At 51.1% G+C, this 25,366-nt stretch overlaps 1 protein-coding gene across 1 annotated transcript in view; it reads left to right on the forward strand.

Moving 5' to 3' along the window:
• Positions 1–25,366, forward strand: part of OBSCN (obscurin, cytoskeletal calmodulin and titin-interacting RhoGEF) — a 164,159-nt gene that overhangs the window by 66,269 nt on the left and 72,524 nt on the right. The window contains 20 exon segments of the mRNA XM_021714213.1: positions 39–305; positions 1,419–1,691; positions 2,435–2,701; positions 2,915–3,181; positions 5,048–5,320; positions 5,697–5,963; positions 6,856–7,122; positions 7,224–7,487; positions 7,812–8,075; positions 13,724–13,987; positions 14,355–14,618; positions 15,767–16,030; positions 16,402–16,665; positions 20,438–20,701; positions 21,064–21,327; positions 21,869–22,132; positions 22,500–22,763; positions 23,279–23,542; positions 23,901–24,164; positions 24,502–24,765. Coding sequence (XP_021569888.1) covers positions 39–305; positions 1,419–1,691; positions 2,435–2,701; positions 2,915–3,181; positions 5,048–5,320; positions 5,697–5,963; positions 6,856–7,122; positions 7,224–7,487; positions 7,812–8,075; positions 13,724–13,987; positions 14,355–14,618; positions 15,767–16,030; positions 16,402–16,665; positions 20,438–20,701; positions 21,064–21,327; positions 21,869–22,132; positions 22,500–22,763; positions 23,279–23,542; positions 23,901–24,164; positions 24,502–24,765 — 5,313 coding nt within the window.

The raw sequence follows: 25,366 nt of genomic DNA on the forward strand, positions 1-25,366 counted from the left end.
ACTCTGAGCTCCCCTCACCTGCCTATGTGTCCTCGCAGCAAAGCCGGTGGTGTTCCTGAAGAGGCTGGATGACGTTTCTGCAGAAGAGCGTGGTCCCTTGGCCTTGCAGTGCGAGGTCTCTGACCCTGATGCCCCTGTGGTGTGGCGCAAGGATGGTGTGCAGCTGGGCCGCAGCGACAAGTATGACTTCCTGCACACAGCAGGCACACGAGGGCTCGTGGTACATGACCTGAGCCCTGAGGATGCCGGCCTGTACACCTGCCATGTGGGCAGCGAGGAGACCCGTGCCCAGGTCACCGTGCACGGTGTGTGGCCATGGATGGGCTGGAGCATGGGGGTGGGCGGGTGCTGTGGTTGGGCATGGCAGTTGGCAGCTGCCTGGGTGGCCACCCCATTCTCCAAGACTGAGGGACCGCTCCACTGAGCTGGGGAAGTCGGGAGCTTCCTGGAGGAGCCAAGGCTTGGCATGGTCCTGTGAGGCCTGGATGCAGGTGGGTGGGCCGTGGAGCCAGGTAGGAGGCTGCACTGGCCCTGCCCAACATTCCTAACAGGGGCTGGGACATTCGCTCCGTAATATGGATATGTCTGCACAGAGACTTTGGGGCCACAGGAGCCATGCGGTCAGGCCTAGGAGCACAGAGGGAGCAGTCAGAAGAGCCGCCTTGAAGAAGCAGATCCCTGGAAGCACAGCCCTCTCAGTGGGGTTGCCTAGCTGGATCAGCACCTCCAACTGGGCTGCAGGGTGGACACCTGGCCCCTATGTGCACCCACTGTCCCAGCTCTGCTGCCAGGAATTCCAATCTCAATCCCAGAAGCATTCTGCTACAGATGACATGCAGTGTGGCAGGCCTACTCCCTTAGGCCTGAGGCAGATCCACAACTGTTCTGCAATGAGACGGGGAAGGGGACAGCAGCATGGCCAGTTTATTCTGGAGCTGGGCTCCCCATCTGGAGAGTTCCTTCATCTGGGCTCCTGTGCTTCCTCTCCTGGAATCACAAACCTATGAAAGCTCTATGTGCTCTCAGTCACACAGATGGGAGCTCATAGCTTATCAAGATATCAGGGTGTGTCTGTCTCAAGGGTAGAGTGTCTGCTGATGGGTGTTGCCCTGCAGCCCTTCCTGAGCTGGTCCTCCTTTGGCTGGTCCTCCCAGGGCTGGTCGTTCTGGGGCTGGTCTTCCTGACTCTGGTCCCTCCTGGGATCTGGTTCTCTTGGGGCTGGTCTTTCCGGGTCTGGTCCTCCCTGGGCTAGTACTCCTGGGACTGATTTCTCCTGGCATCTCGTCCTTCTAGGCTGGCTCTCCCTAGGTTTGGGTACCTTCTTGGGCTGGTCCCTCTTGGGGCTGGCTGAGGCAGTGTTGTTCTCTTGGGTGGTGTCTGGGGGCCAGCTGGCCTGACCCGTCTTCCGGGACCCACAGACCTGCACGTGGGCATCACCAAGAGACTGAAGTCAACAGATGTGCTGGAGGGTGAGAGCTGCAGCTTTGAGTGTGTCTTGTCCCACGAGAGTGCTGGTGACCCAGCCATGTGGACGGTCGGCGGGAAGACAGTGGGCAGCTCCGGTCGCTTCCAGGCCATGCGTCTGGGCCGAAAATACACCCTGACGGTGCGGGATGTGGAACCAGGAGATGCTGGGGAGGTGGTCTTCTCTGTGCGGGGCCTCACCTCCAAGGCCTCACTCACCATCAGAGGTGGGTGTGATAGCCAGGGTGGGGCTTGTCCCATGGGCTGGGCCCCTACCCAGGCAGTTGGGAGCTGAGGTCTCAGGCTGCGAAGGCTGCCTAGTAGTGGGTCCAGGCCTGTTTTCTTAACCCCTGGAGAGCTCCCTTCTAGGGGCTGTGGGGGCCCAGAGGTACTTGCTGGGTACTAGGGGAGGTTCTGGTCATGTGAGGGGGTAGAAGGGTCATGCCCTTGGATGAGCTTCTCCAAACTTCTGCTGCAGACCCAGATTCTGATCTAGCTGTGGTCTGATTGCCTTAAGCAGTTGCTAGTTCTCTCACCAAGCCAGTCTAGTAACTCTCATGCCAAGACTGCTGACCATGTGCTTCACTGTGAAGCCATCCTTGATTTATCTGCCCACCTTCCAGGTCCCACCCTTGTGATGGGGGGTGGGTCTTCTGTCATTCCAGGGCTCTGAGGCTCTTGGGGTCTGAGGTCCCAGAGTGTAAGGGTTGTAGGTTCTATGGTCTCAATCACCAGAGACTATACATTCTCAAATGCCTGCCCTTGCCTTGGCTGTGTCAGTTGTGGCCATGGGTGCATTTGTGGTGTGGCTGCATTTGTGACCATGTGTGTATTTGTGGCCATAGCTACAGCTGTGGCTTCAGTTGTGGCCATGTGTGCGGCTGTGGCCATAGCTGTGGCTGTGGTCGTGTTTCTGCTTGTGGCTGCGTCTGTGGCTGTACTTATGAGCAGCCATCTCTGTTCCCTTCAGAGAGGCCAGTGGGCATCACAAAGCCTCTGGAGGACCAGCGGACCATGCCAGGGAAGGACGTGGTGCTGAACTGTGAGGTGTCCCGGGCAGGTGCCCTGGTGCGCTGGCTGAAGGATGGGAAGGCCATCCGCAAGGGCCAGAAGTACGATGTGTTCAGTGAAGGTACACGGGCCGTGCTGGTCATTCGTGCAGCCTCACTCAAGGATTCAGGGATGTACACATGTGCAGTGGAAGATTCCACGAGCACAGCCATCCTCTGCGTAGAAGGTAAGCACTATGGGAGGCCAGCATGTAGACCCACAGTGGCCTATTTTCTCTAGTGGGGCATGGGGCCACTCTGGGAGCTTCAGCCCCTCTGTCCCAAGTGGGAAGGGCTCACCCAGGTCCCAGAGCATCTGTGGCCAGGCTAGGAGGAGAACAGGGCAGCCTGGGGTCTGTGTAGGCCTCACACCCCCATTCTGCCTCCACCTTCCTCCCCAGATGAAGCAAACTGGTTCACAGAGGAGCTGGCTGACCTGCAGTCAGAGGAGAAGGGCACGGCTGTGTTCACATGCAGGACGGGGCGCCCTGCAGCCTCTGTGACCTGGTGCAAGGGCCTCAAGGAGCTTCAGGCCTCAGGGAAGTACCAGCCCAGCCAGGAGGGCCTGACCCTTAGCCTCAACATCACTGCCCTGGAGACAGCGGACAGTGACACATACATCTGTGACATCGGTCAGGCCCAGTCTCGGGCCCGGCTCCTGGTGAGAGGTGAGGCTGCTGTGTGTGTACAGCCCCAAGCTGTGTCATCTGGTGTTGATGTTAGAGACTCAGGGTGGCCTGAGGTCAGGCCCTGGACAGGCTCAGCCTTGATTTCCCCACCTCTGAGGGTTGGGGAAGCACCCTCAGGATCTCTGAGGCTTTCCTAGCTCGACCTACCATGAAGAAGCCCATGGTCTTTGTTCATTCATGTGTGTTTTGGTCACCACGTTTCTCCCCCATTCAGCATGTGCTAGGCCCCACACGTGGGCTCTGTACTTGTTTACATGCACTCTATCCCAGAGAGAGCCTTGGGCCCTGCCAGGGAAAAGATGACAGTCAGTAGGACTTCCTTGATGGTTTGGTGCCATTGTGTTTGTGCTGTAACTGTATACTGGGGAAGAAGGGTGAGTCATAAAGAAAAATAATTTATTTCCTTCAGTTCTGGAGATGGCAAAGTCCAAGGTTGAGGGTCTTCTGGAGGGGACTCTGCAGTCTCAAGGGAGGTGCCACAGGGTATCCCCTGGTGAGGGGCTGTGCATGGCACCTCAGGTCTCTCTACCTGTGGTGGCCCATGAATCCACTAGTTCTTGGATGGAGTGGCCTGTTCATGAGGGCAGAGCCCTCCAGGCAGTCACCACTAAAGGCCCTGCCTCTTGACACAGCTGCATTTGTTTCTACAGGGGTTTTGGGGGACAGACATTCAGGCCATAGCAGGTGGTCTTCGTTCTTACTGTCTCCACACTCAAGTAGCAGGGAGGGGACTGTGATCATTCTTTCCACTTTGTAGATGAGCAAGCTGAAACTGTAGTAGGGCAGAGGCCAGCCCAGGTGCAGGCACATTGGCCTCAGCTCTCTGGTCACAGCCTTCACTGGGCCCTAGAACCCTGGGCTGGCATCCAGGCCCAAGTGTACCCACAGTCCCTGCAGGGGTCTGACCACATGGAGTGACAGGGTTTAGTGTGCAAAAGACCCCTCCACAATCATCAGGTGTAATGTAAACCAGGCAGCATCACCCTGTCTTTTCCTCTCTGTGAGCTCAGTAAATCCAGTGAGAGCATTTTGTTAGCACAATCTGAACCCCAGGAGCTAATGAAATTGGTACTCACTTTAGTAAGAATAAGTCAGTGAAGGTGAGGGTCACAAGACAACAGAAGGTCTTGTGATGTGTAAAACATGCGGCATCCCTGGCCTGGTGGTGGCTGGCTAGAGCCATCTTCATGTGCCAGTCCACTGATGAGCATTCCTCCACTCGTGGCCCTATGTGTGCTGTCAGTGGCACTGCCTTAAGGTAGACTTGCACCTCCGAGGCGTGGCGACTATGGGAAGACCCTGAGGGCAGGATCGTCTCAGTGCTCACCGGAAATCTTGTCTCTCACCATCTCTGACTCAACAGCCACAAAACTGTTTTTCCGGGGAGCCACATTTTCCATCCTCCAGTGTCTGGTTTGAATTTCTGCACAGTTGTAGCTGTTTTTTTCACCTTGCATCTTGTTGGTGAATATAAGACCTAATTTCACAGCATAATGATAGTGATAGTGTGGTGTCTGCAGGCATGCAGGCAGGGTGCTTGCACTCAGTGAGTGTGGCTCCATAGTAGGGGCAGGAGGGTGCTGGCTAGGCCCTCAGCAGATTGCAGACATGCCCAGCAAGCCCTGTAGAGGGAGTTCAGGGTGGGGAAAGGTGGGTGTGGGGTTCAGAGTGGACCTCAGACAAATGTCTCTGTGCCGCTCTGCTCCGACCTGCTTATTTTCAGAGTTCTGTCCATGTGAGCCTGTCAGAGCCACTCTTGCTCCATCCTGGGAGTGTTGTGTCTCTTGGCAGCTGGCCAGGTCTCTCAGACAGCGGGACCCCTGACATATCCTTGTGCCCTCACAGGCCAGAGTGTGCGCATCATCGAGGGGCCAGAAGATGTGACTGTGCGTGAGGGCTCCTCGGCCACCTTCCGCTGCCAGGTGTGCCCTGCTGACTACATGCCTGTGCGCTGGTTTTTGGACAAGACACCCCTGCATGCCAACGAGCTCAACGAGATCGAAGCCCAGCCTGGGGGCTACCATGTGCTGACCCTGCGGCAGCTGGCACTCAAGGATGCAGGCACCATCTACTTCGAGGCGGGCGACCAGCGGGCCTCGGCCGCCCTGCAGGTCACTGGTAGGTTGGTATGGGCCAGGGCATGTGGGCTTCATGTTGTCCATGCCGCTGGTGTACAGCCTTGGAGGGGCTGATGTGGCTCCAGTGTGCTGGATGTGGTCCTGTGACTCATGGAGGAGGCTCTGTTGGCTGCCTGTGGGTTGGGGGCTGGGTTCTTCCAGGATGAATTTCCCTTTTATGGGTTGTGGAATGGTGCCCCACATGGTGCAGGCCTGGCTATGTCCCCACTGGGGCGAGTTCCCCAGCAGCCATTTCTGTGGCACTGGCTCAAAGGTGAGCACTGTTGGGGTGCTGCCTGATCCACAGCAAGACCCTCGTGGCCCCTTCAGAGTCAGTGCAGTAGCCCTCAGATTACCTTAGTTCTTTCTGTCCCTAGAGAAGCCAAGTGTCTTCTCTCAGGAGCTCACAGATGCCACAGTCATGGAGGGTGAAGACCTCACCCTGGAATGTGAGACCAGTGTCCTAGACATCCCTGTGCGCTGGACCAAGGATGGGAAGACCCTGCGGCCATCTGCCCAGTGCCGGCTGAACTCTGAGGGTCGCCGGGCCCAGCTGGTCATCACAGGGGCTACCCTGCAGGATGGCGGGCGTTACAAGTGTGAGGCTGGTGGTGCCTGCAGCAGTGCCATCGTCAGGGTCCATGGTGAGCCCCGGGCTGCCCTGCTGCCATCCAGGTGCCTCGGGCAGGTGTGGCTTTGGGGGAGGATGAGTGCCCACCAGGAGCACAGGAAGGACCCAGTGTTCCGTGGCACTTCTGTCCACTTCTGGCTCTCCAAGCACTGTGCCCACCTTGCATGGCTGCCTCTCTGTTTCTGGGTATCTGCTGCTCTCTGGGATCCTTCCCTGCCTCGTGTCTCTTTGTGACTGTCAGTCTCCTTACTTCATGCCTGCTTCACCTTGTATTCTGACACCACTGTGTCTCTCTGTTCTTGCCATGGACTCTTTATGTGCAGTAGTCAGCTCGGGGCCATGTAAGAGTGTCCCGCAGACCAAGTAGTTAAAACCATAGACATCGATCCTTCATACTCTGGAGGCTGGAGTCCGAGATCAGGGTGTTTTAGGGCTGGCTCCTCCCCAGGCCTCTTTAGGGCTTGTAGATGTGTCTCCTCCCCGTGTCCTCATGTGGTGTGTCCCTTTGTGTGTGTCTGTCTTCATCTCCTCTTCTTATAAGACCCCAGTCAGATTATATTGAGGCCAAGTGACCTCACCTAAACTTGATCCTCTCTTTAAAGGCTCTGTCTCTAAATACAGTCACTGAAATCCTGCGTCAGGGCTTCAAAATATGGATGTAGGGACACAGTTTAGTCCACAACTCTCCACCTTTCTCTGTTCTGCCTGGTTTATTGTTCCTATCCCTCATCTTCAGAAATGCCCCTTTCCAGAGGTCTTGGCGTCCCCACCATTGGCCCCCAAGTAGAAGGGGTGGGGTGGACCTGCCCTGCTCATTGTAGGTGCTGTCCCCAGCCCTCTGCTGCCATTGAGGGGTCCCCAGGCGGGGTCCAGTGTAGGGTGAGCTGAGCCTTGCCTGTTCCCAGCCCGGCCAGTGCAGTTCCGAGAGGCCCTGAAGGACCTGGAGATGCCAGAGGGCAGTGTTGCAACGCTACGTTGTGTGCTGTCATCTGTGGCTGCACCTGTGGAATGGCGCTTTGGGGACAGTGTTCTAAGGTCGAGTGACAAATACATCGTGCGCCAGGAGGCTGCCGTTCTGCAGCTGGTGGTGCGTGACCTGCGGTCTCAAGACAGCGGACAGTACTCATGCTCCTTTGGGGACCAAACAACATCCGCCATGCTCACTGTGAAAGGTAGGCATCCCTTGAGCCCTGCCCATGTGGCCCAACAAGGCACCTTCCTCCAATGTGGGATAACAAAGATGATGTTCTCTGTCTGTGTGAACTTGTTGCAGCACTGCCCACCCAGTTCATAGGAAAATTGAGAAACAAGGAGGCCATGGAAGGGACCACAGCCACGCTACGCTGTGAGCTGAGCAAGGCTGCCCCTGTGGAGTGGAGAAAGGGGCCCAACACCCTCAGAGATGGAGACAGATACAGCCTGAGGCAGGATGGGGCCCTGTGTGAGCTGCAGATCCATGGTCTGGCTGTGGCAGATGCTGGGGAGTACTCATGCATGTGTGGGCAGGAGAGGACCTCGGCCATGCTCACTGTCAGGGGTAAAGATCACATGTCCTAGTAGGTCCATGTTCTGGTGTCCAGTTGTTTACCTCCTTCCATCCATCCTGCTCATTCCATGTCTCCCCCTGACTGTGCCACTGTCTTCCCATCACTACATGGAATCCCTTCCAGCTTCAGGGGCTGTCGTAGGAACCTGGAGAACCAGCCTTTACAGTCAGCTTCCCACCTGGGGCACAGTCAGGGGGAGGCATGGATTCTGTCCTGTTGAAGTCTGTCTTATCTTCTGTTTTTATTTTCATGTCTTGTTCCCCAGTGCTGTCTATGGAGTCTGATATTCTCTGTGTCTTTGTGACCTTTCCCAGATGTGCCTGCCCACTTCATAGGAAGACTGAGAAATCAAGAGGCTACAGAAGGGACCATGGCCACACTGAGGTGTGAGCTGAGCAAGACGGCCTCCGTGGAGTGGAGAAAAGGGTCCAAGGTCCTCAGAGATGGGGAAAGATACAGCCTGAGGCAAGATGGGGCCATGTGTGAGCTGCAGATCCATGGCCTGGCTGTGGAGGATGCAGGGGACTACTCTTGCATGTGTGGGGGAGAGAGAACTACGGCCACACTCACTGTGAAAGGTAATGACCATGTTGTCCTGTGAAGATGAGATGGGGTAAGATGTGTGGTGTGAGGTGAGGTGGGGTGAGGTGAGGTGTGTAGTGTGGTGTGAGGTGTGAAGTAGGTGAGTATGTGGTGTGAGGTGGGATGAGTGTGTGGTATTAGGTGAGGTAGAGTGAAGTGTGTAGTGTGAGGTATGATGAGCATATGGGACGAGTTAGGCTGGGTGAGTAGGTGGTATAAGAGAGGTGTGTGTGTGGTGTGAGGTGGGAGTGAGTGGTATGAGTGTATGGTCTGAGGTGAGGTATAGTGAATGTGTGGTGTGAGGTGGGGGATATGATATGAGGTGGGGTATGTGGTATGATGGAGGTGTTGGTGAGTGTGGTATGAGGTGGGGTGAATGTGGGGTAAGGTGAGGTGTAAGTTGATGTGAATGTATGGTGTGAAGTCAGGTGAGTGTGTGGTGTGAGGTGGGATGAGTGTGTGATGTGAGGTGAATTGAGTATGTGATGTGAGGCAGAGTGAGTATGTGCTGTGAGATTAAGTGAGGTGAGATGAATGCATGGTGTGAGATGAGTGTGTGGTATAAGGCAGGGTGAGTGTGTGGTGTAAGGCGAGGTGAGTGGGGTGAGGTGAGGTGAATGCATGGTGTGAGGTGGGGTGAGTGTGTGGTGTGAGGTGAGGTGAATGCATGGTGTGAGGTGGGGTGAGTGTGTGTTAGAAAGTAAGGTGGGATACCCAAACCAGGTAAAAATCCAACAAAAAAAAGAGAACTACAGGCCAATATCCCTAATGAACATAGATGCAAGAATTCTCAACAAGATTCTAGCAAACTGGATCCAACAACACATCTCAAAAATCATCCACCATGACCAAGTAGGCTTCATCCTCAGGATACAGGGCTGGTTCAACATCTGCAAGACCATAAATGTAATTAAATACATCAACAGATGAAAACACAAGAACCACATGATTATATCATTAGATGCAGACAAAACGTTGGATAAAATCTAGCATCCTTCTTGATAAAAACCCTCAAACACCTATCTATAGAAAGAACATACCTCAAAATAGTAAGCGCCATCTACAATAAACCCACAGTTAGCATATTGTTAAATGGACAGAAACTGGAAACATTTTCACAGAAAACCAGAATAAGACAAGGCTGCCCACTCTTACCACTCTTGTTCAACATTGTGTTGGAAGTCCTAGCTAGAGCAGTTACATAAGAGAAGGAAATCAGAGGTATCCAAGTAGGAAAGTGGAAGTTAAATTATCTTTCTTTGCTGACAATATGACCCTATACCTCAAAAATCCAAGAAAATCTGTCAAAAACCTGCTTGCACTGATAAAGGGCTTTGGTAAAGTCTCAGGGTACAAATAAATGTGCAAAAGACAGTTGCATTCTTATATACCAACAACAAGTGGGCAGAGAACCAAATAAAAAGCACAATCCCATTCACAATAGCCACAAAAAAAGTGAAATACCTCGGCATTCCTAACCAGATAAATGAAAGACCTTTACAGTGACAACTACTAATCACTGCTAAGAAATCCAAGAAGACACAAACAAATGGAAAAATATTTCATGCTCATGGATAGGAAGAATCAACATTGTTAAGATGTCCATTCTACCAAAGGCAATCTGCAGATTTGATGACCACAAATAGCCAAAATAATCCTTAGTAAAAGAAACAAAGCAGAAGGTATCACACTTCCAAACTTCTAACTTTACTGTAAGGCTACAATAATCAAAACAGCCTGGTGTTGATACAAGAACAGGCACATGGACCAATGGAACAGGATAGAGATCCCAGAAGCAAAATCTCAATTTCTCAACCAGCTCATCTTTGACAAAGCCTCCAACAACAACTACTGGGGAGAAGAGAATCTATTCAATAAATAGTGCTGGGAAAACTGACTGATCACACACAGAAGATTGAAACAGGACCCCTACCTATTACTATACACAAAAATCAGCTCTAAATGGATCAAAGACCTAAACATAAAACCTCAAACTATAAGAACTTTAGAAAATGCAGGAGACACCTTTATGGAAATTGGAACTGGCAACCAATTCCTGATCAAAACCCCAAGTGCCCATGCCATACGAGGTAAGATAGACAAGTGGGACCTCATCAAACTGAAAAGTTTCTGCAAAGCAAAAGAAACCATCAAGAGAGTGGGGAGACAGCCCACAGAATGGGTAAAAAATATTTGCCAACTGTATATCTGACAAAGGCCTAACATCTAGGATCTACAAGGAACTTAAACGTGCTGAAAGGAAAGAGAAAAAACAGCCCATTAAAAAGTAGGCAAAAGACATGAATAGACATTTCTCAGAAGAAGATATACGGGCAGCCAACAGACACGTGAAAAAGTGCTCAGCCTCACTAATCATCAGAGAAATGCAAATCAAAACCACATTGAGATACCACCTAACCCCAGTAAGACTGGCCATCATTAATAAAACAAACAACAACAGGTGCTTGTGAGGATGCAGACAAAAAGGAATGCATCTACACTGCTGATGGGAATACAAACTAGTGCAACCTCTTTGCAAATCAGTGTGGTGATTTCTGAAAGAACTAGAAATTGACCTTCCATATGACCCAGCAATCCCCCTATTGGGAATATACCCAAAGGAATTCAAATCACTCTACAAAAAAGATACCTGCACACACATGTTTATTGTACCACTATTCACAATAGCAAAAACATGGAACCAACCCCGAGCTGCCCATTGAAACTACACTGGATAAAAAAATGTGGTACATATACATAATGGAATATTATGCAGCCATAAAGAAAGACACATACATGGACTTTGTAGCAACTTGGATGGATCATACTCATCCTACTCAGTGATCTATCATAGAAACAAAACTGAGTACCACATGTTCTCACTCCTAAGCAGACCTTGAACAATTATCATAATACTATAAGAAAGGAATTTGCAGTCGTGGGAAACTGCAAGGCGAGGGGGCACACCTCATCAACAAGGGTACCTGCATAATGAATATTTGTATATTTAACCCTGAATTGTACCTCACATCTTTAAAATAAAAAATCTAAATAAATAAATAAATAAATAAAAACAAAGTAAGGTGAGTGGTGTGAGGTAAGGTGAGGTGAATGCATGGTGCCAGGGGGGATGAGTGTGTGGTATGAGGTGGGGGGAGTATGTGCTGGAGGGGTGAGTGTGTGCTGTGAGGTGAGGTGAGATTGTGATGTGAGGTGGGTTGAGTGTGTGCTGTGGAGGGGGGTGAGGTAAGAGTGTGGTGTGAGGTGGGGCGAGTGTGTGGTGTGAGTTGATGTGAGGTGAGGGCCTGTAGTCTGGGCCTTCTCTGTGGCCAGACCTTTGGGTCTCATGGTGGAAGGATCCTATTGTATTCCTGGGTGGTCCCGCCCCAGCTGCTCCCTCCTATGTGTCTTGTGTTGTCCTCTTGGTGTATGTGACCAGTGTTTGCCCACACCCTTTAGAGATTCTGGCCTTTGTATCAGTATGTCCTTCCCTATACTGAACACCTAGCTGTATAAAGGGTTGAGGCCTGAGCAGGTCACAGAAATGTCACCTTGGGCTATGAGGCATCCCTGGTAGAGTGTGGCAGGGGCCTGAGGCCCTCAGAGATGGGGACAGATGCAGTCTAGGGCAGGATGCCCTTGTGTCCTGTTGCTTGACTGTGGTGGATCTTGGGGTATTCTGCATTTTGAGTAAGGGCACACCTCAGCCGTGGCTGGGCTTACCTTGGGAGATGAGGCTGCTGGACTTGGCTCCAAAGCCCATGAGCTCACAGTTACATCAGGTGTAGCTTCTGGCTTCGAACAACTCATATTCTCCACAGAAGGGACAGGGCCCTGCAGGCCTTGTCTCACGTGTCCATGGAGGGAGACCCTTCCCTGTTGGCCCAATGTTTGAGTTTCCAGGTGTTTGCGGGGTCTGGGTCACTTCTTTCATGGAACAGATGACCCAAAGGCAGACAGCAGTGAGGGCCCATGTGTGTTAGAGGGGAGGAGACACCTCTGCAGGCTTGAGGGGCTTCTTGTCTGGGACTCTGTGGGCTCTTCTCACACAAAGATGTGTCCCTCAGGCTGGCAAGGGAGTGAGTTCTCGGGCCAGCATGGCTCTCTGGCCACCATGTCTGGTGTAGACAGCTCCTGCCATTTGCACAGATGTTGCCCACTTTTGTAGGGAGGCCTACCTGCCATTCTTTTCCAGCTGCATGGATAGAACACAATGTCCATAGCATGAAGATACTAGGACTTCATGCCATCAGACTCACTGGGAGACCACAGGGATGTGGACTCCAAGCCCTATCATGTGGCTGCAGCATGTTGGAAAGACAGGGACCACAGGGTGGGGGAAGCTGTTTCCTCCCTAGAGTGTGGCTGAGTACCAGAGAACCCAAGTGGACCATCTGCCAGCCACCAGAAGTGGTGGACACCTTGCTTGGACCACATGTGGGCGCCCTCTAGTGAATGCTGAGAAGGGCATCCCTGTGTTTTGAAAGCTACAACAGGACCACAAGTCACAAGGATGTCCTGGGCCACTGCTTCCTTCAAGGCCTCCAGGGGCATGGAGCTGGGCACAAGCGGCCTCCATCTCCAGCTGGTAGGCAGGGGAGGTCACCTAGCCTCCCTGTGTTAGGAGCCAGGAGACCTTCCTGTGTCAGCCCCTCTGATGAGTGGCTACTTTCTACATGCAGCCCATGTCCAGGTAGATTGTTCTTTGGTTGGTCATGTCTCCATCTGCTGGATCCCTACCTCAGGGAACTGCTGTGACCCTCTGTTTGTGCTATGAACGCAGGGTGATGGTCCAGGAGGAGGGTGGTGGCCTCTTCCAGCCAGGGTTTCCCTAGTTCCCGTCTGTCCAGACTCTGGCCTCGGGGACAGCAGGGAGTGATAAGAAGTAGAAGCTGGCCCAACCTTGCTGGGAAGTCTCTGGCATCGAGGTCATGTCTTCTTCCTCCAGCCATCTGTTAGGATTGTGATACAGCCATGACAAAGGGACCACGGAATAGGGCCAAGGGATGGGGTGGGCTGAGTAGGCTAGCCTGGGTACTAGAATGTGCAGACAGAGGCAGTCTGAGTTAGGATGGGCCACAGAAGATACTGGGGAGGAGGATAGCCGTTCTGGTACCATCTCTGCCTGTCCATCCATGAGTCCTGTGGCTGAGGCCTTGAATCTGTCCCCATTCTGCAGCCATTTCTGTGAGTCAGTACCTATCCTAGTGTTCTTACTCAGGATCTCACTTCCTCCCTGTCCTTGCTGGCCTTCCTCTGGATGGACTAGGCCAGCCTGTTCTCTCCTCCCAGTGCATTGTTATCCCATTCACGAGTCCATGTGTGCAAGCTTTTATTCCTTGCTTAGTCTAGAATGTCCCCTTGTTGAGTGTCCCCCAGCATTCTCCAGAGAGCCTCATATTCTTTGTGTTCTCTCGGCCCAGCCAGCCAGGTTAATACAAAGTCTGAGGCCTCAGGAGGCCACAGAAGAGGCCATAGTCATGATGCCAACATGCTGGACCAAGCGAAGCCACAACTACTGCCTATGCTCGGCATACCCCACATGTGGCCTGTTAGGTCCTTCGTCATCTCTGTGCTATCTCTGTTCTGTACTTCCTTGTGCTCAGAGAGCGTGATTTTGTCTGTGCCTTTTTGACTCACTCAGCCCTACCTGCCAAGTTCACAGAGGGATTGAAGAATGAAGAAGCCACTGAAGGGACCATGGCCATGTTGCGCTGTGAGCTGAGCAAGGCAGCCCCTGTGGAGTGGAGGAAGGGGCCTGACACCCTCCGAGATGGAGACAGATACAGCCTGAGGCAGGATGGGGCTGTGTGTGAGCTGCAGATCCATAGACTGGCCATGGCAGATGCCGGGGAGTACTCATGCGTGTGTGGGCAGGAGAGGACCTTGGCCACACTCACCATCAGGGGTAAAGATAGTGTGCAGCCACGTGGCCCCATGACTCGATGTCTATGAGTTGTCTCTGCATTATCATCTTCTACCTCTCAATGTGGCACAGCTCCCGTGGTGACATCATGGTTGTCTGTCCTTTAACTGGAGTCCTCTGGTCATCTCCCACCTCCCCTTCTCATCAGAGGATGTCCTTATGTTCATGTCTATCCCTTCATGTTCTCTGTTCTCCTGTGCTATTTGTTTTCCTACCATCTAGACATAGGGTTTCTTCTTCATGTCATAGTCCTCTGGCAGTTTATGTGGCTCCTTGTGGGTGTCCATGTCCTGTACACAGAGTCCTCCAGACAGTCTGATGATCTCAGTGACTGCCTGATTCTCCCCAGCCCTGCCTGCCAAGTTCACAAAGGATCTGAGGAATGAAGAGGCCACAGAAGGGGCCACAGTCATGCTGCAGTGTGAGCTGAGCAAGGTGGCTTCTGTGGAGTGGAGGAAGGGGCCTGACACCCTCAGAGATGGAGATAGGTACAGCTTGAGGCAGGACGGGACCAGATGTGAGCTGCAGATCCATGGTCTTGCCGTGTTAGATGCTGGGAACTACTCGTGCGTTTGTGGGAAAGAGAAGACCTCAGCCACACTCACTGTCAGGGGTAAAGACCACATGTGGCCAAGCAGAGCCATATTCTGTTGTCCAAGTTTGACTTCATAGCATAGTGTCTGTTCCACTTATCCCGTGGCCTCTCCCTCTGTCTGTGCCTGTGTCTGTGCATTGGGCTCCTGGTATAGGAGCCAGGAGAAACCAACCTCTACAGCCAGCTTCTCACCCTGTGTCACTGCAGTCATGCTATCCTATTAGGTTGTGTTTCTTGTTCCTCTACTCTGCCATGCCCTGTCCCATATCATTCTTTAAATGATCTGATGCCTCCTTGTGTGTGACCTTCTTTGGCTCTGTAAGCCAAGTTCATATAAGGTATGAAGCCTGTGAAGAGGCCAAAGGGGCCATAGTCACAATGTTACCAGGTCAGACTGAGAAAAACCACAATCAACAGCCTGTGCTCAGTACAACCTGCCTGTAGCCAGTGTCCAGTGGGCCCTGGGCTGTTCACATCCTGTCTCTTCCGTGTGCTCAGAAAGTGTGATTGTGTGTGTGCTTCTGATCCCCTCAGCTCTACCCACCAAGTTCACAGAAGGTCTGAGAAATGAAGAGGCCATGGAAGGGGCCACAGCCATGCTGCAGTGTGAGTTGAGCAAAGCGGCTCCTGTGGAGTGGAGGAAGGGACACGAGACCGTCAGAAATGGAGGCAGATACAGCCTGAGGCAGGATGGGGTCGTGTGTGAGCTGCAGATCTGTGGTCTGGCTGAGGCAGATGCCGGGGAGTACTCATGCATGTGTGGGCAGGAGAGGACCTCAGCCACACTCACTGTCAGGGGTAAAGATCATGTGTGGCCATGTGGACCTGTAATTTGATGTCTATGAGTTGTCTCTGCATCATCACCTTCTACCTCCCAATGTGTCACAGCTCCTGTGGAGGCTATGTTGATGTCTGTCCTCTAACTTGGGTCCTCTGGGCATCTCCCATTTCCCCTTCTCATTAGATGATATCCTCATGTTCATATCTATCCCTTCATGTTTTCTGTTCCTCCTGAGCTATTTGCTTTCTCACCATCTGTACATACAGTTACTCAATCACGCTATGGTCTTCTAGTGGCTTGTATGGCTCCTTGTGTGTGTCTGTGTCCTGTATACAGAGTCCTCCAGACAGTCTGTTGATCTCAGTGACTGCTTGGCTCTCCTCAGCCCTGCCTGCCAAGTTCACAGAGGGTCTGAGGAATGAAGAGGCCACGGAAGGGGCCACAGTCATGCTGCAGTGTGAGTTGAGCAAGGCGGCTCCTGTGAAGTGGAAGAAGGGGCATGAGACCCTCAGAAATGGAGACAGATACAGCCTGAGGCAGAATGGGACCAGATGTGAGCTGCAGATTCGTGGCCTGGCCATAGCAGATGCCGGGGAGTACTCATGCGTGTGTGGACAGCAGAAGACTTCGGCCATGCTCAGCATCAAGGGTAAAGATTGCATGTGGCTAGGTGGCTAGGACCCATGACTTGCTATCTATGAGTTGTCTCTGCATCATCATCTTCTATCTCTCAATGTGGCTCCGTTCCTGTAGTGACCCCGTGATTGTCTGTTCTCTAACTGGAGTTCTCTGGGCATCTCCCAATTTCCCTTCTCATCAGGTCATGGCTTCATGTTCACCTCCATCCCTTCATGTACTGTGTTGCTCCCAGGCTATTTGCTTTCTCACCATGTGGACATTCGATCACTCTTTTACACTGTGGTCCTCTGACAATTTGTGTGGCTTCTTGTGGTTGTTTGTGTCCTGTACAGAGTCCTCCAGATAGTCTGATGATCTTAATGATTGCTTGCTTTTCCCTAGCCCTGCCTGCTAAGTTCACAGAGGGGCTGAGGAACGAAGAGGCCATGGAAGGGGCCACAGCCATGCTGTGGTGTGAGCTGAGCAAGGTGGCCCCTGTGGAATGGAGGAAGGGGCCCAAGGTTCTCAGAGATGGGGACAGATACATCCTGAGGCAGGATGGGCCCAGATGTGAACTACAGATCTGTGGGCTGGCTGTGGTGGATGCTGGGGAGTACTCATGCCTGTGTGGGCAGGAGAGGACCTCGGCTACACTCACCATCAGGGGTAAAGATCATGTGTGGCCACCTGTGTGATTGCTCTGTTTTCCCACCTGACCCAAATGGTGTGTGCTCTCCCCAGGTCTCTCAATGTCATTGTCATTGCATTCTCTCAGTCACTCCTCTGTGTGGTCCATCCTACTAATGCACAATGAGAACCTTCTGGGCTGGTGGAGTCTAAGGTCTCTAGATACATATTCTAGAGATACAGACTCTAGAGGTGAATATTGTAGGGACCAAGGGAGGCACTGCCTGACATGTGCTGGGGCCAGGGGAGCTGCTCAGGTGTTGGCATCTTGCTACAGACATGCATGGCTCCTAGGCCTGAGCATGGAGTTGAGGACCTATGTGTTCTCTGATGATTGTGCATAGATTGGGGGCTTGGGGAGGAGGTGTCCAGGCAGGCAGGCCCTCCTGTTCTGGCACGAGCATGTGGTAGTGCATGTGGACCTGCAAGCTTCAAGCAGTGCACCTCCATTGGTGCAGGCATGTATAACACAGCACTGCCAATGGGAAGCTCAAGCAACACAGGTTCATTTTCTCAGACTTCTCGGGTGGAATTCTGAGATCAAGGCCAAGGCAGGGCTAGTGTCTCCTGAGGCCTTTCCCCGTATCTTCTTGACATCTGACTTCTCCCTGTGTCTTCACACGGTCTTTCCTCTATGTGCTCATGTGTGTCCTCATCTCTGTGGATAAGGACACCAGTCATGTTGTACCTGGGCCTGCCCCAACAATCTCCTTTTACCTTTAAAGATACTATTTAAGTACAGTGACATTCTGAGGTACTTCAGAATGGGTTTAGACTTTACCATATAAACTCTGGGGATACAATCCACACCATAATACTACACCCTCTGGCCTCCCCAAATTCATGAGCTTCTTATGTGCAAAATAAACTTATCCCTTCCTTACAGCCCCAGATGGGAATCTCAACCCATTCCAGCATCAACTCTAAGTCCATATCTATCTAAATCGAGTATAAGGGAGACGAAGTATGACTTATCCTCAGGCAAAATTCTTCAGCTGTGAGGTTGTGAGACCTGAAAAATTATGTGCTTCCAAGACACAATTGAGGGAGAGGCACAGACTAGACATTCCTATTAAAAAATGGGGGAAATTGGAAAGGAAAAATGAATCATGAGTCCCAAAGAAGTCTTGAGCCTAGGAGGGAAAATTCCTTCTGGTTTTCAACCTAGAGAATGAATTCTCTTTGGCTCAATGCTGTGTCCTCTGGACCCAGCAGGGATACAACCCCATTACCTCATTCCTGAGTAGGGGTGCCTGGCACTCTGGAACTGAGAAGACAACCCCATCCCCAGGCTTGTGAGTTCTATTCCCTGAAACAATGTCATTTCTGTCAACCTCTAAACCAGCTCTTGGGTCATGATTGCCTTTTGTTGCTGGATAACATGTTTGCAGTCATTTAATTCTATTGTCCTGTCCTGTAGAATCTTGGCCGTCTGACAGCCTGCCTTTATTTTGTCTCATTTCTGTCCTATTCATTTCAAGTTGGCAGCATTTCTGCTGGTATAAAAGTCTCGGGAATCATGTTCCATGCAATCTGTGGGAGCTCAAGTTATCAGACAATAGGGTTCTCTACAGGTATTTCCCTGATCATCTCATTTCAATCACTGGCTTCTGCTGAGAGGGCTGATTGGATCCATGAACCGTACACCTGATCTCTTTAGCAGCTGTCCAGCTGCATCCTTGGTGTTCCCCCCGGAACACACTTTCTTGGTTTTTGCAATATGGATAGGCTGGAATTTTCTAAGTCTACAAGTTCTGGTTCCTTTTGCTCTTACATTTTCATATAATCATTAAGAAGAAACCTGGCCACACTTTCAACACTTTACTTAGAAACTGTCTCAGGTAAATATCTAAATTTGTCATTTCCATGTCCTACCTTCCACAAAACAATCAAGTAAAATTTGACCAGATTCTTTGGCACTTTATAACAAGGAGTGCCTTCTTCCAGTTTCCAATAACATGTTCCTCATTTCCATCTAAGGCCTGATCAAAAGCATTTTTAATATCCATATTACTAACAACAATCTCTTCATAGAAAAATCTGCCTTTTTTTTTTTGGATGCACCTCACATATCTTTCAGCTCCTCCCCATTACCTGGTTCTAAAGCCACTTCCACATTTATAGGTTTTTGTTTTTTAGATCAGCACCACTCCTGATACTAAAATCTGTATTTGTTTGCTCAGATGACTATAAAAAAGGTATTATAGACTGGGTGGTGTAAACGACAGAAATTAATTTCCTCATGGTTTTGTAGGTAATATGTCTGGGGTCCAGGTGTCAGTAGGGTTGCTGCCTTCTGAGGCCTATCTTTTTGGCTTGTAGACAACTGTTTTCCCCTGTGTCTCCACAAGGTTATCTGTCTGTGTTTCTGTACTAGTCTTCTTTTCTTATAAGTGCACTACTCATATTGGATTAGGGCCTACCCTTAGGCTCTCATTTTAACCTTTGTAAAGGCCCTGTCTCAGAAACAGCCATATTCTGAAATAGTAAAAATTAGGATGTCATCATTTGACTTTTGTGGGGACACATTAGCCTATAATGGGGTATAATCAGGCTGGACCCTGCTCTTATGAGCTCTCACTCTACCTGGATTCAGGAAGGAGGAAAGGATGGCAGGTTGGAGGGTCAGAGTTGTAGGTTCTAGGTGACATGAACCTGGTGGTGAGTGGTAGTATGGGTCCAGGAAGGTCAGATAGGAGCATATGAGGAGTAGGCAGTAGAGACCTGTGTGAGCTAATGGTGTGCTATGAGCCCCAAGTGTGTTCAGGCATGGGTGATCTGATAGAAGCCCTGCCTGGGATGGGCATCTCCAAGAGGAGTGACACTGGGGAGGTGGATGGCATGACCAGGAGGTGCTTCCAGTTGGGTCTCAGGGAGAAAAATGTCCACCACAGTGTTGCATACATGGGTTGCATGTTGAAGGAGAAAGTCTTGCTTCCCTATAATTAGAATTACAAGCTGCCCCATAATTAGATGACAAGATGCTGTGTGATCAGATGAGAGGCTCAGGATGGAGCTCCTCTTCTAGCCAACCTGTGCCTCATAGGAAGAATGCAGGAAGATCTCACTGCCACTCTTTGGCTGCCTCTTCACACATCCTCCCAGCCATCCTGCTTCTGTCTTCCTGAATGTTTGAGTCATGTCGCTCAAATCCTCTAGAGGGTTTGATAGCTTCTGTCCTTGTCCTAGCCCTGCCTGCTCAATTCACTCAAGATTTGAAGGCAAAGAAAGCCACAGAAGGAGCCCCAACCACACTGTGGTGTGAGTTGAGCAGGGTGGCCCTTGTGGAGTGGAGGAAGGGGCCTGAGATCCTCAGAGATAGAGACAGATACAACCTGAGGCAGGATGGGACAGTGTGTGAGCTGCAAATCTGTGGCCTGGCCATGGCAGATGTTGGGGAGCACTTATGTATGTGTGGACAAGAGACAACCTCAGCCATGCTCATTGTCAGGGGTAAAGACCGTGTGTCCTAGTAGATCTGTATTCACCTCTTGCCTCCCAAATCACTCATTCCATGGTCACTCCCTGACTGTGCCATAGGGTCTTTCCATCAGTCCATGGAGTCCTGTACAGCTTCTTGGGATGCTGTAGGAACCAGGAGACACCAGAATCTATAGCCAACTTTCCACCGTGCGCTACCATGGGTTCTATCCTGTTGGAGTCTGTTTTTTGTCCTCCATTTTGTCATGTACTGTCCCCCAATGCTTTCCATAGAGTCTGATGTTCTCTGTGCCTGTCTGACCCTATCCAGCCATGCCCATTCACTTCATAGGAAGACTAAGAAATCAAGAAGCCACAGAAGGGACCACAGACACTCTGTGGTGTAAGCTGAGCAAGGCAGCCCCTGTGGAGTGGAGGAAGGGACATGAGACCCTCAGAGAGGGGGACAGATACAGCCTGAGGCAAGATGGACCCAGGTGTGAGCTGCAAATCTGTGGCCTAACTGTGGCAGATGCTGGGGAGTACTCATGCATGTGTGGGCAGGAGAGGACCTCAGCCACACTCACGGTCAGGGGTAAAGATCATGTGTGGTCATATAAACCTGTGACTTGATGTCTATGAGTTGTCTCTCCATCATCACCTACCTCCCAATGTGGCTCAGCTCCTATTGTGACACCATGGTTTTCTGACCTCTAACTGGGTTCCTCTGGTCTTCTTCTACTTCCCCTTCTCACCAGGAAATGTCATGTTCACATGCATCTCTTCATGTTCTCTGCTCCTCCTGGGCTATTTGCTCTCTCACCATCTGGACATATGGCCACTTGTTCATGCCATGGTTCTCTGGCTGTTTGTGTGGTTCCTTGTGGGTGTCCATGTCCTGTACACAGAGTCCTCCAGACAGATACATGTTCTAAGTGACTGCTTGGTTCTTCCCAGCCCTGCCTGCCAAGTTCACAGAGGGTCTAAGGAATGAAGAGGCCATAGAAGGTGCCATGGTCATGCTGCAGTGTGAGCTGAGCAAGGTGGCCCCCGTAGAGTGGAGGAAGGGGCCTGACACCCTCCGACATGGGGAACAATACAGCATGAGACAGGATGGAACCAGATGTGAACTGCAGATCCATAGCCTGGCCTTGTTGGATGCTGGGGAGTACTCATGCGTGTGTGGGCAGGAGAAGATCTCGGCCATGCTCACTGTCAGGGGTAAAGACCATGTATCCCAGTAGATCCAGATTCTGTTATTCAATTATTTACCTCCTGCTTTCCATTCCACTCATTCTATCTCCTCCTGACTGTGCCATGCTCTTTCCATTACTCCATGAAATCTCTTCCAGCTTTATGGCACATTGTAGAAACCAGGAGAAACTAACTTCTACAGTCAGCTCCCACCTGTGCCACTGCAGGTTCTGCTCTGTTGGATTCTGTGTCTTGTCCTCCACATGCCATATCTTGTCCCCTCATACCCTCCAGGGAGTTTGATGTTCTCTCTGTATTTCTGATCTGCTATGGTGCTACATGCCAGATTAATTTACACTGTGAAGCCTGAGAAGTCCATGTAGGAGCAATGACCATGATGTTACTATACAGGACCAAAGGAAGCCACAATCTACAGCCCATGCTTGGCATACCCTGCAAGTGGCCTGTGTCTAGTTGTTTTTTTTTTCTTGTCTTCTTTGTGTCTTTCATTCCCTGTCCCTTTCATGTGCTCAGTGGATTGTGCCTTTGTCGTTCTGATCTCCCCCAGCCTTGCCTGCCAAGTTCATAAAGGGTTTGAAGAATGAAGAGGCCATGGAAGGGACCACAGCCACGCTGCAGTGTGAGTTGAGCAAGGCGGCCCCCACGGAGTGGAGGAAGGGGCACAAGACCTTCAGAGATGGGGACAGATACAGCTTAAAGCAGGATGGGGTTGTGTGTGAGCTGCAGATCTGTGGCCTGGCCATGGAAGATGCTGGGGAGTACTCATGCGTGTGTGGACAGGAGAAGACTTCGGCTACACTCACCGTCAGGGGTAAAGATCATTTGTAGCCATGTGGACCCTTTACTTGATGTCTGCAAGTTGTCTCTGTATCATCACCTTCGATCTCCCAATGTGGCATAGCTCCTGTGGTGACTCCATGGCTGTCTGTCCTCTAACTGGGGTTTTCTAGGCATCTTCTCCCTTCCCTTGTCATCAGATAGTGCCCTCATGTTCACATCCATCCCTTCATGTTCTTTGCTCCTCCTGGTCTATTTGCTTTCTCCCCATCTGTGCATATGGTCACTTGTTCATGCTGTGGTCCTCTGACAGTTTATGTGGCTCCTTGTGGGTGTCTGTGTCCTATACACATAGTCCTCCAGACAGTCTGATGATCTCAGTACTGCCTGGTTCTCCTTAGCCCTGCCTGCCAAGTTCACAAAGGATCTGAGGAATGAAGAGGCCACAGAAGGGGCCACAGTCATGCTGCAGTGTGAGCTGAGCAAGTCAGTCCCTGTGGAGTGGACAAAGGGACCTGAGATCCTCAGAGATGGGGACAGATATAGCCTGAGGCAGGAAGAAACCAGATGTGAGCTGCAGATCCATGGCCTAGCTGTGTCGGATACTGGGGAGTACTCGTGCCTGTGTGGGAAGGAGAGGACCTCAGCCACACTTACTGTCAAGGGTAAAGACCACATGTGGCCAAGAAGAGCCATGTTCTGGTGTCCAAATGGCATCTGTTCCACTCATCCACACCCTCTCCCTCTCTCTGTGTCTGTGCCTGTACATGGGGCTCTTTCTGGCTTCCAGGGCTGGTATAGGAGCCAGGGAAAACCAGCCTTTATAGTCAGTTCCTGCCCTGTGTCATTGCAGTCTGTCATGTTGTCTTGTTGGATTGTGTGTCTTGTACTCTACCCTGCCATGCCCTGTCTTGTATCATTATTTAGATGATCTGATCCCTCCACATGTGTGACCTTCTCTGGCTCTGCCAGCCATGTTCATATAAAGTATGAAGCCTGTGAAGGGCCCAGAAGGGGCCACAGCCACAGTGTTACCAGGCCAGACTGAGGAAAGTCACAACCCACAGCCTGTGCTCAATATACCCCACACATGGCCTGTATCCAGTAGGCTCTGTGCTGCTCACATCCAGTCTCTTCCGTGTACTCAGTGTGATTGTGTGTGTGTTTCTGATCCCCTCAGCTCTACCCACCAAGTTCACAGAGAGTCTGAGAAATGAAGAGGCCATGGAAGGGGCCACAGCCACGCTGCAGTGTAAGTTGAGCAAGGTGGCCCCTGTGGAGTGGAGGAAGGGGCACAAGACCCTCAGAGATGGAGACAGATACAGTCTGAGGCAGGATGGGGTCATGTGTGAGCTGCAGATCCATAGTTTGGCCGTGGCAGATGCTGGGGAGTACTCATGCGTGTATGAGCAGGAGAGGACCTCAGCTACGCTCACTGTCAAGGGTAAAGATCACATGGTGGCCATGTGAACTTGTGACTTGATGTCTGTGAGTTGTCTGCATCATTACCTTCTACCTCACTATGTAGCATAGCTCCTGTGGTGACCCCATGGTTGTCTGTCCTCCAACTGGGGTCCTTTGATCATTTCCCACCTCCCCTTCTCATCAGGTGATGTCCTCAAGTTCATGTCCATCCCTTCATGTTCCCTGTTCTTCCTGAGCTATTTGCTTTCTCACCATCTGTTACTCAATCATGCTGTGGTTTTCTAGTTGTTTGTGTGGCCCCCTTTGTGTGTCTGTGTCCTGTACACAGAGTCCTCTAGACAATCTGTTGATCTTGGTGACTGGTTGGCTCTCTCCAGCCCTGCCTGCCAAGTTCACAGAGGGTCTGAAGAATGAAGAGGCCATGGAAGGGGTCACGGTCATGCTTTGGTGTGAGCTGAGCAAAGCAGCCCCTGTGGAATGGAGGAAGGGGCCCAAGACCATCAGAGATGGGGACAGATACAGCTTGAGGCAGGACGGGACCAGATGTGAGCTACAGATTTGTGGCCTGGCTGTGGCGGACACTGGGGAGTACTCGTGTATGTGTGGGCAGGAGAGGACCTCAGCCACACTCACTGTCAAGGGTAAAGACCATGTGTGGCCACATGGATTCATTTGGTGGCTGCTTATCACTTGTTATCTGTCTCTATTTATTTCCTCATCTTTGTTATCTATCTCTATTTTCTCATCTTTGTTACTCTTCATCTGTTGACGTTCTCATTTTCTCTGTCATGTTTCCCAGCTTTTCTGTGATTTGTGCATAGGCTGGACTGAGCGAAGCCACAATCTATAGCCTGTGCTTGGCACATCCTGCATGTGGCCCATGTGCAAGTGGGTTCTGTGTCTTCTCTGTGCCATCCATGTCCTGTCTCTTCCATGTGCTCAGAGAGCATGATTGTGTGTCTTTCTGAACTTCACCAGCACTGCCTGCCAAGTTCACGGAGGGTCTAAGGAGTGAAGAGGCCACAGAAGGGGCCACAGCCATACTGCGGTGTGAGCTGAGCAAGGCAGCCCCTGTGGAGTGGAAAAAGGGGTCCACCACTCTCAGAGATGGGGACAGATACATCTTGAGGCAAGATGGCACCAGCTGTGAGCTGCAGATCTGTGATCTGGCCGTGGCAGATGCTGGGGAATATTCGTGTGTATGCGGGCAGGAGAGAACCTCGGCCACGCTCACCGTCATGGGTAAAGATGACATGGACTTATTGCATATCTGCTGTTACTCTGTGTCCAATCCTGAGATCCCTCTGCAACTGGTCCTTGTGGGTACCCATTTCCCTGTGGCTTGTCTGTCCTCTCTCCTGTCTGGCCACATGTGATAGCATTGCCCCATGCCCTGGTGTCTTTACTGATTTCCGTCCAAATGACCTCATGTAGCTGGTCTCCTCATCTTTGTGTCTCCCTGCCCCATCACCAGTCAACTTTCTGCCATTCTTCATTTGAGTCCTGAAGTCTCTTAGGTAGAGATTCTCATGCCCTTCTCAGGGAAAGGCCTCTGATGCCCAGGGAGGGGGGGTGGGTTTACAACCCCTGACCTGGACCATGCATATGATGGCTAACGTGATAATGCTGTAGATCCTCCCATTAACTTGCTGCCTCCAGGAAACTATTCTCAAACAAAGGATGCCCAAGACTCCCGTTAGAGGCTGGAAAACGATTTTCAGGGGAATGAATCACCAAGGAAAGCGGAAGTCATACATAATCTTAATATCAGACAAAACAACTTTTAACTATCAAAAATTTTAAAAGATACAAAAGGACCCTCCATAATGATAAAAGGTTTAAT

This window comes from Carlito syrichta, unplaced genomic scaffold (assembly GCF_000164805.1).
Source record: "Carlito syrichta isolate Samal-C Ts95f unplaced genomic scaffold, Tarsius_syrichta-2.0.1 Scaffold305332, whole genome shotgun sequence".
Taxonomy (NCBI): Eukaryota; Metazoa; Chordata; class Mammalia; order Primates; family Tarsiidae; genus Carlito; species Carlito syrichta.